Genomic DNA, 17,500 nt, shown 5'->3' with positions numbered 1-17,500 from the left:
AGTTCCACAATTTTCACGTGCAAGTGACAACTTCCAAGAATAGATCTTTTTTGTTTGGTTTTTATTGCTTCGTTATAAATCCTCACTTCTTAAGTTCTCAACTTCCACAGAGAAGAAGAAGAAGAAGAAGAAGAAGAAGAAAAAAACCCAGTCGCACAATAACAGCTCTTTGCAGAAGTAACTTTTAGTCCTATACAATTTTTGGGAAAAGAAAAATCAAGCCAGATTCTCCCCACATAGCTTTGTGTCATCGTTCCAGATTTTATCACCGATTCTTCTTGAATCCTTCTTTTTTTTCCCTCTTCGCAGTGATTTCAGTTTAGTCCCAGACATGTGGCATCAAACAGCCATCTTGCTTTTAGCCACTGAGAGGATGAAACAGCTTCACCGCTCATACAAGTTAATGATCGACACACACACACACACACACACACACACACACACACACACACACACACACACACACACACACACACACACACACACACACACACACACACACACACACACACACACACACACACACACACACACACACACACACACACACACACACACACACACACACACACACACACACACACACACACACACACACACACGTCCATCGGAGGACTCAAGGATAATTAACCAGATGATGGGCCGGTATGAGATTAACCGTCAACACTTCCTGGTTGGCTGGTCATGTGGTCAACAGGAGCCAATGAGCCCTGAGGGAATTTCCTCATCCACTGAGCTATTGAATATTAACAACACAAACACAACATTTATCCTTATGGTCCATTAAAAACAAAACAACAACAACACATCTGTCAACAAGAGGCAAAGACAAAGAGAAAACAGCTTTGTTCTTTCCCGACGAGCTTTTCACCTAAACACAAAAGTCTTTGACATTTGCTGTGCAGTAACAAAGTTGGAAGTATTGTGACATTGCTGTGTTGCTGCATAAAGTTTTATTAAAGATAGTTGAGGTTTGATGGCCGGGCATACAAAGTGTCTGACTTCACGGTCTAGTCCCTTCCTTTTCTTAATATCCAAACATCTGAACTTAGCCGTACAGTATCCAAGGGTGTACCGGATCATTAAAAAAACATAGAACCCCGGGGGCGTCCCGGTAATGAAATATTACAATGTTCTGTTCAGTTTAAATACATAAATTGGATGTTTAGAAATGCAACAGAGCAGAGCACATGACCTCCCATATGGCCACAAGAGGCCTAATCATCTTCAGTCCGCCGTTCACTGGAACCGCGGTGTCGTCTTATTCATTCATTCCTTCGTCGCTCTCATTTCACCATACGTGCTCGTACGCCGAGACCTTTCATTAAAATTGCAATGAAGGCGTTTCATTGACATTCATGTTGAGATCCGTGCGGTGAGCGAGCAGATTTCTGGCTCTACAGCTCAGGACTGACGAAGGACTCGTGGATTTTTGTTGGGGGGTACGGATCAAACGCAGTCTCATTCCTGCTGATTCACTCACTGCAGAGGCAGAGATGCCTGAATCACTGTTGACTGATCCGTGTGCTGTTACACAGATCAAACCGAATGTGTCCGAGCTCCATGTTGCCTTTACAGCGCTCGTGTCACGTTTGAAAAGGCTGTAACCAGAGGGATACACGGCGACCCGCTGCTGTACACGAGAGGAACCTCCCACAACTGAATCAGTCTGCGTCTAATTGAATTAAAGCTAACGAGTTTACAGACAGCAGCGTCTGAGTAATTAGTACAATGTCCCTAATCAAGACAACAACCATTCAAGAAGTCAGATCTCCGACTGCAGTCGATTAACATTACCCTCTGCGAACAGACAGGGACGAATGATTGCTCGACGGTTGGTTGTGTTCCCTGCGTTTAAATTGATTCGTTTGAAGGCAAAAGTTTTTATTGGACTCAATGTCTTAAATGTCCGTTCAATGGCATTTCTTTTGTTTTTGTTTTAATGACGATTAACCAAGCTATTCGTTTCCTCTGCTCCCTTTCAGGCCCGGTGATTGGAGGAGAGAGGGAATGAACAAATCGTGAGATCGAGAACAAGAACAAGGAGACGAAAGGCAGCGGGGTGAAAAAAGCCGGTGATGAGAATCCACAGCAACAGGCCGCCATCTCAGCTAATGAAGTAAAAAAAACCAACAACTCATCAACGACATCTTGTCAGCAAAGAACAGGATCTCGCCTCGGTGGGAGCGGAGCTCCACTGAGAGGAAGCAGAAAGCCGGGGGTCGACGCGAACGCGCTCGGGTTGCTCCGGTTGGACAAGAACCTCCAGTGGCCACGATGAAGCGGCAGGGCCTCGGGCTGCTCAGAGCCCTCCTGGTGCTGCTGGGCGTTGCTGCGCTCTGCAGCGTCGCGTTAGGAACCCGGAAAGGAAACGCTTCCGTGGACGAAAGGAGCCACAGACACAGACACCCAGGTTTGACAAGAGGGAACTAATGTTTCCTGATCATTTGGCTTTGACTGGATGACTGTGATGCTTTGTGAGTAGGAATTTGCCTTCATCTAACAACACAGATGACAGCGCCAGCCACTTTTTTGTTCATGGTATTTGTACATTGAAACCGATAATGATCCTTTCTCTCAAATCCCTTTGTACTATCCTGACGATTGGTTAGTAACCAATTGATAACTTGGACAAACGTAGACGTTCCTTCTAATGTCCAGTTGCAATGGCGACAAGGATTGTATCTACAGGTTCTTGTCAATAAACGATGTCTTAGTTAATTACTTAATGAGTTACTGTTCACCATTAGTCATTTTTCCACCGAGGCACCATTCAAGCAGAGGTTCAAACATGGCTGCCACTCAGTAAAACCACAGTCTGCTCTTGTTTGCCACTGAGCAGCGGCACAGGAAGAGGTCGAGTGCCTCCCACACCTAAAGAACTACTTGTTGAAGTGTGCGTCACTCCCACCAGCCACCCACATTTTCTCAGCTGTGTTTTGAACCAGTGATCCATAATTCAAAAGGGGGCGCCTCTCTGTGCAGAAGGTTACCGCTTCCCAGCCACTTGTTGAGTTCAGCCTATTGAGAATATTCTCAGAGACTGAATTGCAGTTGTAGAGATAAAGAAATTCCCTCATTCAAGCTGTTAAATTTGGCCTCGAAGAATTTAACTTGGGCGCACAGTGACCAGAAGCATCGGGTTAAATAGATGTACTGATGTTTGCACTTGTAGGTCACTTGTCGCTGCACAGACACAGACAGAGGACGGGGAAGGAAGGCCAGGTGCTCCACAGGTCCAAGCGAGGATGGGTCTGGAATCAGTTCTTCGTCATTGAGGAGTACACCGGACCCGACCCAGTTCTGGTGGGCAGGGTGAGTACAATAGAGCGCGCGAGTTATAATCAACTCCTCGTCGTCTTTTCCCGAGTCAAACAGAATTAATACCTGAATAACGGGCCGGACTTTGAGTCGCTGCTTAATTAATGGCGGCACTGTCCTCCAGTGACAGTGGTGGCCGGGGCGCGGAGGCTGACAGCAAGTGACTCACTCCAATGGGATTTAAATGTTTGTTTCTCATTTATCAAGGAGGGAGAGAGAGAGAGAGAGAGAGAGAGAGAGAGAGAGAGAAAGAGGACGAGAAAGAGAGAGGTCATGTTCACATGGAGTGAGGATGATTGGTGGTACTCCTCCACAGCAACATCAGTCAAACCGTGCAGCCGCTTCCATAAACAACACATACATCATATTTCATGATCAAGGGAAAAGCGGGAGTTTAATTGAATTTTGAACATTCTTCTATTTTTTTTTGTTTTGTTATGACAACCCTGTAAATCTCTTACTTATGAGTGTTTGCCCGTGTCCACCCCCGCGCGGCTACTAGCCTGTCCGTCTTGGTATTCCCGCTCCTTTCATTTTCGTGGAATTGAGGAGTAGAAGCCTCATATTACATTTGCCAACCAGGCTAAATGTGTCACTCCGCAAATACTACTGTCACTCCTAGCTCTACACGTTCCATGTGAAATATCTCTGTCTCTCTTCTCACTGTCCCCTCGTCCCTTCGTCTCTTCAGCTCCACTCAGACGTGGACTCGGGCACGGGCTACATCAAGTACATCCTTTCCGGCGAGGGCGCGGGAACGATCTTCGTGATCGATGACAAGACGGGCAACATCCACGCCACGAAAACCCTGGACCGCGAGGAGCAGGCCCAGTACACGTTAACGGCGCAGGCGGTGGATAGGGACACCAACAAGCCCCTGGAGCCTCCGTCAGAGTTCATCGTGAAAGTTCAGGACATCAACGACAATCCTCCGGAGTTCCTACACGGGCCGTATTACGCCCGGGTGCCCGAGATGTCCAACGTTGGTGAGTAGTCGAACAAAAAAGGGGAACAAAGGCCAAGTTTGGTGCTGGGGAAAAGGAAAAGATGCTATTGGATCATGACATTGTATTGGAAGACTAGGGCCGAGACAGAAGTGGGACATCTCAAAATGGCGGCCGGGTTTGAAAATGTGAGACCAGCATATCTGTTTTCTTCCCCCGTATAATTTGATAACAACAGCGATTCAGAGGAGATAATGAAATGCCATCTTCTTCGGTGCAGAGGGGGGGGGGGGAAATCTCGACTGCACATTGAGTGACATTTGTTAATGAAGTCGCTGATCGAGTCGGTGTTGTTTGTCTGCTAAACAGCCCTTTTTCATACATTATTAATCAACGCTGTAATCTGAGCACAGGAAGTGTGGCGGAGAAGCGGGTATCAGACGGTACCGCGAGCTGATACGGCGCCTAAAAATATCATTTTTCCATTTTTTCTTGTGTGTACATAAAAGGGGAGAGAGGAAAAAAAAATGTGCTCAGCTAAGAGCAGAAGTAAGGAAATATATAGCAGTGTGTTGGCATGGGCGAGAGCCGCAGCCATCTCCTTAGAGTCTTCTTACTTAGAGCATCTGATCCTGATAGATTTTCTTTCCTGATATTATGTGGTCTTGGAGAGTCTTCAAGGCCTCAAGGCTTGACCTGGAACGAACCCCGCTGGCAGTGGTGCGGCCTTCAAACTCTGAGAGCCGGAGAAAGACCATTCTGTGGCTGAAACTGGACTTCCAAAGAGAGAACTTCTGAAAGGAACGTCTGAATGAGTTCTGTTCAGGAAAACATCCGCTTCTTAAGCTGAAACCTGAATGCAAAAGTCCTGTAGGGAGGGGCCCGCCAGTTGTGAGAAAGGAAGAAAAGGAAAGAGAAAATCGACCAACTAGGCCCATGTTTCCCCGCGGGTGTCAGAATTAGCTCAGACGGAGAAGGAAGTCCTTTTTTCAAATGAACATGCCTGGTAGTTTATGCTGTGCACTTCAGGTAGCTGCCTCGTCGAGAGCAGGGCTGAATGAATCCTGATTACACTTTTATACACAATGGGATTCCCATGGAGTTGGAGAGTGGCACTCGCACGGCTGCTGTTGTCCAAACATCCCGCGTGGAAATGAAAAGAACGCAAAGACGTTGAACCAACAAGAATGTGCCGTGGAGTTGCAAAGACAGCACCAGCTATTTTAGCAATTAGCATTTTACAGTATTATATTTCTACTACAAACATGTTTTGCAAAATACCAGTTAGTGCACAAAGATAAGATTTGAGTCCTGCGTGTCTTCAGAGACTGATTGGTTAACGTGAAGCGGATGTAATTACCAGGTTAAATCTATTCAGAAACAAGACAGTACGACAGACAAAGTTGAAATTTAGGGATATTGGGGGTTGGGGGGGGGGGGGGGGGGGGGGCGCGCGACATCTTGTTCTGACTTTGAAATCATATGGAGAGAAAAATAGAGGAAACATTTACTTCATCTTTAAAATTGGACATGCTGGTGATATTTTAAAATTACAACCCAGTGATGACCATGTGATTATGTTGTGTTTTTTAAAAGGTAAAACATGCATTTGCAGCTGTGACATTCGCTGCTGTTACTGACGATGTGACAGAGCGAAGAATCAGAGGGGGAAGGAATTTTTTGTTCAGACACAGGAAGTAGTGCGTGGAGAGAGAGAGAGTCAATCTGGCTAATCAAGCCAGTGTTGGAGTATTTGACTGGCTCAAATCCAGAGCTCACATTTCTAATTGGTTTGGAGATTACCAGCTTTTCATGCTGTAACACACACACACACACACACACACACACACACACACAGCTTTGGCATTATATGACAGTAGAAAGCCACAACTCTGCGACACTGTCGTGTAGCTAGACATCTGGAGAGAGAAAGAGACGGAAAGATGGTAAATGGACTGAACTCGTATAGTGCGTCTTTCGAGTCAATCAACCCCTTCAATGAGCTTCACAATGTATGTCTCATTCACTCACATTCACACACTGATGGCACCGTGTCAGGAGTTCCTGCTCAAGGAAACTTTGACACGTTCTCTAACCTTCCAGTTACAAGACGAGCACACTATACCGCCCGACGTGCGCATCGGCCGGTGCTACTTTTCCTTCAATGTGAAATGAATCACAAACTAGAGACGGTTTTGCGTTAGTTAGTTCTATGAGTTGTGTCGCGTCTGAAAAGCAAGGTTAATGAAATGCATGTCACACCTCGTGCAAACGATTTTTTTGTTTTTGGGCCTATTTGCTGAGCGTAAACCGCGTCAGGCTCAGTTAAGCGAGATTTACTGGAAGTAAATTGCTGTTGACGGACGACTAAGATGAACGGACTCGCTTTTTCGGCTCGACAACCACTTCACATTATGCAATGCATTATGCACATTGTGTTTTGATAAGAGTTGCAATCAATCTGAGGGCTGTAGAACTGCCAACGCGTTGCAAGGGGATACAATGTATTTCAGACAACCAACCAAACAATCACCGATAGAGGACAGTGGATGTTTCCACCCAGCAATGATGAAATGTGGAGAAACAGTTCAGGGAGAGTGTTTGTCTGTCCCCCTTCTCCAAATCCGGGCAGGTGAATCGACTCAGCTCGCTGCATGACTAGCTTGTTTGTCAAACCACTCCCCTGTCTGACTGACTTGTCTGCCACGTCCGATCCGCAGGTACCTCGGTGATGCAGGTGACAGCGACGGACGCCGACGACCCCACCTACGGCAACAGCGCCCGGCTGGTGTACAGCATTCTGCAGGGACAACCGTACTTCTCCGTGGAGCCTCAGACAGGTGAAAGACAGAACCCCCCCCCCCCCCCCCCCCCCCCCCGGTCTACAACACAACCGACACCAAATACAGGCTTATAACTCTCGATGTAGTATCATGCAAAGACACTGACAGAAACAAAGACTACTCACAGACAGGCTTATAGGATTAGGACTAATACACGCTCACTGAACAACATCCAGGAAACAGTCGATATACTGTACAGCCACATGTGCAGCACGTACGACTTGACATCTTTTCTTTGGTACGACGAAAATATTAAACACTAGAATTGTAGACCGCAAGCCTCAACTGCCGACGTCTCTATGCAAAGAGCAAAGTGAAAAATGTCTCTGCGATATATTCTATATATATTTGACATCATATTCTACTATTCTCCATACAAAAAGCAGAGTTCTCTTTGCTGCAGGGATCGTGAAACAGCTGAAATTGTTATGCGTTAGGTGCTGTAAAAAAAAAAAAAGAGAGAGGTCCCCGGAGTCCAGGCCTTAATATTTGGGTTTGCCTTAAAAGAAGAAATTGGATGTCAGGGGCGAGAGTTTAGGGCAGACACAGAGCTACGCCGGGTCAGAGCGAGTGAAGAAGAAGAAGAAGAGGAATATGGAAGAGGGAGGGAGGGGTTGGTTCAGACGGAGCAAGTTCGAGGAAAGAGAGGAGTCAGTGCGTGGAGAGAGGGAGAGAGAGTAAATCTGGCTAATCAAACCGGTGTTGGGTATTTGACTGGCTCAAATCCAGAGCTCACATTTCTAATTGGTTTGGAGATTACCAGCTTTTCATGCTGTCATACACACACACACACACACACATGCACACACACACACACACACACACACGCGCACACGCACACACACACACACACGCGCACACGCACACGGGGCATGATATGACAGTAGAAAGCCTCGACTATCCAACGCTGCGGCTCGACATCTGGAGAAAGAGCGATGGAGAGAGAGAGCGACGGCGGCGGCTGATGAATTAAACAGAAAGGAAAGATTACTGGGGCTTGAAATGGAGAGAAATAAGACTTCACACGTGTTTAACCAAAGTTCTTATTCATGCAAACGATGAGTGATGATGATGTTTTCTCCCAAAAATGAAATATCTTGAAATAAATGACACCTACTCTGAGGAAAGCGAATCACATAAGGTTGTTGTGCCGTACTGTTTATTAAGCTCAGCGCCCATAAATGTTTTGAACATTATTTTGACGGTGTATAATTACATCGAATTCATGCACACACAGATAATGACAGCGATGATAATAAGGCCGACGTGCGAGTTGATTTTGATGGGTAAAATGTCCACGCAGGTATCATTCGTACCGCCCTGCCCAACATGGACCGCGAGGCGCGCCAGGAGTACGACGTGGTCATCCAGGCCAAGGACATGGGCGGTCACATGGGGGGGCTGTCGGGCACCACCGAGGTCAAAATCACCCTGACGGACGTGAACGACAACCCTCCAAAGTTCACAGAGAGTGAGTGCAAACGCCTACTGTATCTACGCTTGTAAATGTTACACCATACCACAGTCTGTGTGCACATGCAGCCCGCGGCTCCGTGTCTTATTCTGCAGGTACGTGTGTGTGTGTGTGTGTGTGTGTGTGTGAGCATTTAACACGTCTCTATAGAAACTAGGGCAGTGATTCGCAGCGCTGTATTTTCTTCCAGTCTACCTAACAACCCCTTTCTCTCAATCGGTCCATCTCTCTGTTCACCCTGTCCTTCTCGCTTAAGTTTCGTTCTGGCCTAACCCCCCCCCCCCCTCCTTGTTCTTCCTCTCTCTCCTCCGAGCAGAGGTACTTCCTGGCAGAGATCCAAGCAGGGTATAGCTGCGGGAAGGGATGCAGGGGAGGATGGGGAGAAGAGACGAGGGCTCAGGATTTAGACTGTGGAGAAGCTGAACAGGCGAGAGAGAAAAAAAAGGGAGAAGGACATGAGCAGGAGCACCGAGCGAGGGAATACAAAAGAGGACAGGGAGACGCACAGAGAGAGAGACAGAGAGAGAGAGAGAGAGAGAGAGAGAGAGAGAGAGAGAGAGAGAGAGACTGTCAGAACGATCTCGCCACTTCCCGTGGATTCCTACAAGCTCACTGTGTTTCAGAGTCTCGTGGTGCAGAGCGAAAATCGTGTTTTGTAAAGTCCAGGACACACACACACACACACACACACACACACACACACACACACACACACACACACACACACACACACACACACACACACACACACACACACACACACACACACACACACACACACACACACACACACACACACACACACACACACACACACACACACACACACACACACACACACACACACGTGTATTACTAGAGTCAGAGCTGTGAAAAGGATTAGGACAACAGTTTAATATAATGCAAACTTTATTAATGCTCATCTGACCATTTTGATTAAAACTGCAGATTATTGTCTTTGCAAATGGATGAACTGTATTTGCTCTTACAGATGACACAGTGGCCACTGAGCCAAGTTAACTTCAACCTGCTAAAGAGTTGATGGATAACAAAATGGCTTGAGGAGAATTTGCTGGCAAACTTTCAAAGTATTTCCATTTTGAAAATTAAATTAGCTCCCAATAAGACCAATTTAAATTCAAGACAGCACTTTATTCAGAAGATAAAAATATCCACTAATGATAAAATGTTAAGTTGTGACCTTGATGCCTCGTCAGCCATGGCATATTTTTGCTTATAAGACATGACTTCTGTTGTTGCACCGGGTATGAAATGATAAAAGTACAAGTTTAAGTGGACAGGTCAAATCACAGACATGTCCACATTCAAGTGGATTTACAGTAACGGTGTGAGAAGCGTCAGTCACCAACCACAGGCCTCATCCTCAAAACCATTCAGAAAATAAGATCGCGTCGACAGAAATCCCATTTTTGTAACCGTACACTGTCAGACGCGCATGTTAACAAAGCACCTCCTTGCATTATTTCTAAATACCGTCCGCGCATCAGAGACACTTTACATCTGTGATACCAGACAACGCACCGAACAGCAATCTGCTGTGGTGTGTGAGTGTGAGTGTGTGTGTGTGTGTGTGTGTGTGTGTGTGTGTGTGTGTGTGTGTGTGTAGCGGTAGAAACAGCACAAACGCCTGAGTCTCCCAGATGGTGTGAATGAGGACAGTGATTACTTATATAGTAGTTGGGCAGTGAGTGAGTGAGAGCAGGGAGAGGAGGAGGAGGAGGAGAGAAAAAAAAAATTGGAAATGAGATAAGCAAGTCAAGAAAGAAAAACACAGTCACAGCGAGAGGCAAAAATGAGACGGAGTCAAAGAGAGGAAAAGAGATAAAAACAGACAGAGGAGGATGTATGGCACAGCGGCACTTCCCCCGCGGCTTTCCAGTTTCCATTCGAGCTGTTGTACTTTTCTTTTTTCTTCTTTCCCTCCTCGGTTTCATCTCTCCGTCTCTGTTTGACACAGACTTTCATGTCCCTGTGATTTTCCTCCCGACTCACCTCATTATCAAGAATCTGTCGTCCGCCGCGTCAAATCTTTGAAATCAGCCGAAAAGCAAAGAATGTGCCCAAAAAAAAAAATAATAATCAGCGGAAAATAGTATATACACGCGTCAGTGGAGGGAAGGCTCGGGCAAAAATACAAATGATATTGAGTGAAAAGTTTTCAGCAACGTGACACATCATCTCAACAATGTGTTGGAAAAATGATAACATAGCATTTTGTGTGTTTTATCTTATGTTCGGAGACTTTCACATATTAGTCATTATTATTGTTGTTGTTATTATTATTACTATTATTATTATCACTAATAATAATAATAACTCTTTCAGCCCACCTCGCCTCTCTTCCCCATTTCTCTCCTCCCCCCAACCCGTCGAGACAGAAGCTCCGCCCACAACTGAGTCCGGCTCCGTCGGAGATTTCTTCCTGTTAAAAGGGAGTTGTTTCTCTCCACCGTCGCCAAGAGCTTTGCTCACTGTGGGATCTGTTGGGTTTTCCCTGTAATATTGTGATATTGACCTCACTGTGTAAAGTGCCTTGAGACAATGCATGTTGCGATATGGCGCTACGCGAATAAAATTGAATTGAATATTGAATCATGAATCATGAAAGCATCAGAAGAGTTGTGTTTTTCCCCTCAACACAACCGGATCGCAGACTGCGCGTCTGCGATCCGGTTCGCCCGCCGTAGCCGACTGCCACCAAATATCCTCGTGAGTTATGGGCCGTGGCGTCGGACTAACATATTGGCAGAAGTTCCCTTGACAGAAATGGGTTTGCTGCTGCTCACCACACCCACCGCAGTGTAATTAACACACATCTCGGAGACACACCACGGGTAAACAACTCCCCGGTTCACTTTAAATCACCAGCACATCCAATATTCAGAGCTCCTGCAATATGAAAACACATTAGAGTACGAGTGTTATTGGTCCATTTCCTGTAATCCCTTTAGAATTACCGATCTGAGAGATTGTGGTCATTATTTGAAGCAACATTTATGGGTTTACATGAAAACTCTGCTGCCGCTCGGAGCTTCTCCTTCCGAGATCAGACATCCGACTGATCACAAAGCAGTGCCACCGTTTTCCCCTTTTCACAAAGTAAACTGTGGTCCTTCAGTGTAGCCGTACAGTTCAGCTCCCGTGTGTTCTGTCATACAATGTTTAACTCAGCTGCCAGGAGCCGTTTAAGTTAAGCTACTTAGAAAAAATAGCCAGAATAGAAACGACGGGGAGAAGAGAGGGAGGAAAGGGGCAAAGGGAGGGCAAGGATGAAATGAGCTTTCAGACGGAAGAGGCAGAGAGAGAGAGAGAGAGAGAGAGAGAGAGAGAGAGAGATGGGGTGGACACGGGGGAGGAGAGGTGAGGATGAATGGAGAGATTTGGAGTGGAAAGGGAAGAAGCAAATGACAGATGAGGAGGGATGTGAGATGCGGAGAGGAGCACGCACACAGAGATGAAGAGGGAAGACGGAGGAGGGACTTTTTTTTGGGGAGGATCGATGGCGATGTGGTGGAAAAACAGTGGCGGGCCGGAGGGTGACGGGGGGATTTGGTCCTGGACGGATGAAGTCCCGCGAATCGCTCGGGGAAAAAAACATCCATCCATCCATCCATCGTCTACCGCTTTATCCATTTAAGGGTCGCGGGGGGCTGGAGCCAATCCCAGCTGACGTTGGGCGAGAGGCGGGGTTCACCCTGGACAGGTCTCCAGCCTATCACAGGGCCACATACAGAGACGGACAACCATTCACTCTCACATTCACACCTACGGTCAATTTAGAGTCTCCAATGAACCTGACCCCATTCTGCATGTCTCTGGACTGTGGGAGGAAGACGGAGAACCTGGAGAGAACCCACGCACACACGGGGAGAACATGCAAACTCCACACAGAAAGGCCCTGGTCGGTTTGAGCCGGGACCCGAACCCACAACCTTCTCGCTGCGAGGCGACAGCGCCGACCACCACGCCTCCGTGCGGCTCAGGGGAAAAACCACGTGACCAAAATCAATTTCATGATTCGCGGGATTGCCACACGCGGACGAGCGCGGATAAACATGCTGATGGCGCGAGCAGAAAAAGGCGAGGTGCGCTCGGTGCTGAATCATCGCCGAGCCGGAGGGGGGGGGGGGGGGGGGGGGGGGGGGCGTTGACGACAGAGGGGAGGGGGGGCGGATGAAATGACAGATTTGGGGGGAAAGGAGTAGAGATGGAAGAAGGGGATTCGCGACGAAGCGAGACGAGATAGAGGACAAATGAATCAAAGTGGAGAAAAGGCTCGGCGAGGAGAGAGAGAGCTCTTACCGTTCTCACTCTGCAAGCCAGGTGTCTCCTCCCTCACACACACACACACACACACCTGACACTATAGGGGATATTAATATCCTTTGGGCCATATAAGACAGATGGTATAGTTCATGTTAATCCCTCTCTGTCCTCCAAAACTGACCCTGCCTCCGATAGTAAACAGTGGCGGCCGGCCAGCGACTCTCCACAGAGTGTTGAATACCAAAGCGAGCCGCGGCCACGAGTTGACAGCTGCATCGCCGAGCGACTCCTCTGCCTTTATCATTTCCTTATATGTGTGTTTTCTTTCTTTCTTTCTTTCTCCCAGGTGTGTATCCCATGTCGGTGTCAGAGGACAAGGTGCCGGGGGAGGAGGTGGGTCGGCTGAAGGCCAAAGACCCCGACCTGGGAGACAACGGACTGGTGAACTACCGCCTGATAGACGGAGACGGACTGAGCATGTTTGAACTGAGCACCGACTCGGAGACCAGAGAGGCCGTCATCAAACTGAAGAAGGTGAGGAAATGGGAGAGGCTGATGAACTTGATTTTGGATTCTCGTCAGCCACATTAGTGTTTCAGAATATTAAGGCCAATATTCACTCCCATGAGGGAAAAAGACTTTGTCCGTCAACCGTTCGGTGCAATTTTGTGGGAAATAGTTGCCTGCTGCCGAAAAAGCCAAGTGGCGGCAGAGGGGGTGCGCGCGTCCCCCAAGGTTCACGTCCTATTTGGCCGCGTTAAAGAGAGTACAGGGGAAAAGAGAGGTGAGAGGTGACGATTAGTGTCTTTGGATACAAGTTGTCATGGGACGCGTTAACACATGACGGAGGAAGTAACAGCGGAGACGCTGGCTGTTGATCCTCAGGGCGTGAAAAAAGAATTGAGGACACAGGACATTGAATTAGTCGCGTCAGTCGCTGGAAAAGAACATTGGTCAAAAACGCCGGTGAGCTGATAGTGGCTCTCGCGGAAAAAAAACTGCGCGTGCGTCAGCGCTCCACGTCTCGATTTGCCGGCTCAGGAAAATAGAGACGCGAGGACAAGAAAGAAAGAAAGAAAGAAAGAAAGACACGGAGCGACAGTAAGGTTGTGCGGCGTTCCCTTCCCTGACGATACGAACACCGACTTTGGTGTGAGAGTGCATCAACTTCCATGCTTCCCTTGGCCAGAAAGCTCATCTACTGCACTGTGACTGTAACACACACACAGACACACACACACACACACACACACACACACAGACACACACACTATTCAGTGATCCAGCTCAGCACACGCAATTACTTTTTTCTCACTCTCCGTGTCTCTCTGATGCACGCTCGCACACAATCTCTTATTCTGTCAAATACACAGTCGCTCCCTCTATCTCAAACACACACACACACACACACACACACACACACACACACACACACACACACACACACACACACACACACACACACACACACACACACACACACACACACACACACACACACACACACACACACACACACACACACACACACACACACACGCACACACGCACACACGCACACACACTGTGTTGTACGCGTGGCCGCAGGTCAGGATTATGCACTGAATCTTTCAGTGAGCTGCGGTTGCCTGCCTTTCCCTCCCAGGGCATCCGACCTCCGAGTCTCTCCGTTGGAAAATGATTGGGTTTAAAGCCGAGCTATCAATGTGTGGGAATAAAGAAAACAAACTAAGAATGGAATAAACATAAACAATAGCCTATTTTTCTTCAATTTTGAATTGTTATTCAATCCATATGATCCCACAGAGGTGCTAACTTTCCCCCCCCCACAGAATGTCCAAGCCATTCCCTTATGTCACGCTCGGCTTTCACACGTGTAATTATGCGCTTCACTTATATGCATGATGTCATTTGTGGCGAGTTGTATTTCCTGTCCAGAGCGAGTGACGTTTGCTGGAAAGAGCGGCCGGAGCTTTAACTTTTCTTTTAACCCTCTGTGGTGGGAAAAAAAAAAATCATCTCTGAATCTGAATCAATCAATACGAGTCTGGCGCTTTTTTCCTCAACAACCGTCTGAATGAGGCTCTGGAGGGCGCGAAGACTGTTAGCCCACAGATCAGGCATCCGCCAACAACAGCAAACAGAAACGTCTGTGCTGGGCCGCTCTCATCTGAGGAAGAAGTCAAGTATAAATGTCCTCCACTTCCCATATTCTCCCGTGTCCTCGTGTGGAAATACCACAAAGTGTGGACACGTCAGAGAAGCTGTTGCCTGACTCAATGAACTGATGAGCAAACGGGACAGTGTGTGTGTGTGTGTGTGTGTGTGTGTGTGTGTGTGAGGGTTTAACTGTTCCGCCAGTTAAAGGCAAGAAGAAGGAAAAAAAACTGCGCTTGTTAAATGCTTGTGTTCAAACTCAGTAGAGCTAAAACTGTCCAGGACTGTGACCTCATTGTAAAAACAGTCTGGCGCACACACACGGACACACACACTTGCACGCATGCAAGCGCAGCAGAGTGAAGTCACATATGCTGACGTTCAGCTCCACTCGAGTCTCTCTGGGAAGCGTGAGGGACAGTCGGATCCACAGCGGGACCGGAAAAGATTTTGTTTTATCGTGAAGGAATTCATTGATCTTTTTATCGTCGATTCCCTTTAATTCGATCGTTTGTTTCGTGAGTTCGTCAGTTCGAGTGTAAGTCTTGTAATTTGCCAATAATCAACTATTAAGGACCGGGTTTCATTAACATGCAGTTTAAAGTCCTCTCACATTTTGTAATTGAAATAAACATGTTTAAATGACAATGTGAAGTCAGAAGGAAGTATAATTAGATGCTGATTTGAACACACACACACACACACACACACACACACACACACACACACACACACACACACACACACACACACACACACACACACACACACACACACACACACACACACACACACACACACACACACACACACACACACACACACACACACACACACAACCCCCATTTGCTCCTCTCAATCTGATTGTTGCATCTTCAGATGTTCGTGCGTGTGTGCGTGCGTGCGTCTTAATGCCTCTCTGGGGAAATCAACACCTTTTGCACCCTGAAGGGTTCGTGCCACGCGAAAGCAAAAGCTGCATTCACAAGGATGTTTATAAAAAAAAACTCACACCTAAACACACTTTTAAAAAATCTGCATGGAGAGTAGCCTTCGCTAATGTCTATTCTCTCACACATCTTCTCACACACACACACACACACACACACACACACACACACACACACACACACACACACACACACACACACACACACACACACACACACACACACACACACACACACACACACACACACACACACACACACACACACACACACACACACACACACACAGGGATGAGCTTTAATCAGCTATTCTCTTTCAACTGTGTCCTGACGAAAGCAGTCCACAGAATATTAAGGAGGCGCCGCGTGAATGTGTGTGAGAGAAGGAGAGTGTGAGGGGGGAGAGAGAGGGAGGGCGGGCGGGCGGCCGAGAGACGGAGGCAGCGTAACGAAAAAAGGAAGATGAAAGAAGTGGGTCACAATCTTTCCTAATAGCATCGTACCTGTCGCCAAGCGATCGCCCCGACGCCACCGTGTTGGCTGAAGCTGTGACTGAGTGACGGCGGAACATTTGGACATTTGACCGAAAACAGTTGTGAGTGTGACGGATTAAAGAGGCCGTTGGCAGATGACAGATAGTGGAACCCGGCGAATAAAAGGAAAATGGTGGGGTAACATTCTGGTTCCCCCGCGTTGGGCCTTTACATTTCCCCTGCTGTAATAATAATTAGGGCTCAGTGCCTCGTCGTCGATAACAAGCGGGGTCGCCCACCTCCGACAAACCACAAGACGCCAAAATCCCGTCGCGGGAAGCAGCACACCTTCCGCGATATTCATCAACGCGAGCCTCTGTGACCGTCTCGGTGCGTCAGCCTCGTAAATCCGCGGCGGCGGCGGCGGCACTCTTGCTCTTCACACACGAGCCGTCTCTCGCTCTGCTCCCACTGGGATTTCATTAAGTGATGGTAGCCTGCAGATGAAGCGATTAAAGCATGCTCCTGGGATTACGCCCAGTTCACCGCCCGTGTACCAGCTGGAAACGTAGTGGATATTATCTGGGTTAATAAGACAGCAATTATACCCTAACGAGCGCTATGTGCCGCGATCATCGCTGTGACGGAGCGGACGACGAGCCGGGTGCTGTCGGCGATGCATAGGGGTCATGGCGGGGTCGGATTGTGGCCGGCATACAATGACTCCCGAGGCCTCTATTGCCCCCACCCCCCCCCCCCCCCCCCCCCCCCCGCAGCAGCTTGCCCCCGGTACACAAGAACAGAAAATGTGGAGAAAGAGGAAGATTCGGAATAGATCCAGCACCACGCAGACTGTTTGGCTGAGGGTCATCGCTCCGTAATTGCCGCGCAAACATTTTCATTTTCATGACATGAAAATGTGATTGGACAAAACTTTTCTTCCCAATTTTGGCATTGGGCGGCGTGAACTTCAAAGCCAAGCGCTCAAGTCGATTCAATACCAAGGTCCTTTTACAGGTCAATGGGTTTTTACTCCCAATATACTGTGGCG

General features: G+C 47.7%; 1 protein-coding gene across 1 annotated transcript in view; it reads left to right on the top strand.

Moving 5' to 3' along the window:
* The window catches only part of cdh11 (cadherin 11, type 2, OB-cadherin (osteoblast)), a 78,493-nt gene that overhangs the window by 51,378 nt on the left and 9,615 nt on the right, over positions 1-17,500 (top strand). Inside the window, exons 3-8 of the mRNA XM_035606225.2 lie at positions 1,986-2,413; positions 3,176-3,315; positions 4,013-4,307; positions 6,986-7,105; positions 8,412-8,579; positions 13,216-13,403. Coding sequence (XP_035462118.1) covers positions 2,278-2,413; positions 3,176-3,315; positions 4,013-4,307; positions 6,986-7,105; positions 8,412-8,579; positions 13,216-13,403 — 1,047 coding nt within the window. The 5' untranslated portion in view covers positions 1,986-2,277. The remainder of the gene's footprint in view (positions 1-1,985; positions 2,414-3,175; positions 3,316-4,012; positions 4,308-6,985; positions 7,106-8,411; positions 8,580-13,215; positions 13,404-17,500) is intronic.

The sequence above is a fragment of the Scophthalmus maximus genome, chromosome 10, assembly GCF_022379125.1.
Source record: "Scophthalmus maximus strain ysfricsl-2021 chromosome 10, ASM2237912v1, whole genome shotgun sequence".
Classification (NCBI taxonomy): Eukaryota; Metazoa; Chordata; class Actinopteri; order Pleuronectiformes; family Scophthalmidae; genus Scophthalmus; species Scophthalmus maximus.
The sequence above is the reverse complement of the archived record's forward strand: the minus strand, read 5'-3'. Positions and strand labels throughout refer to the sequence as shown.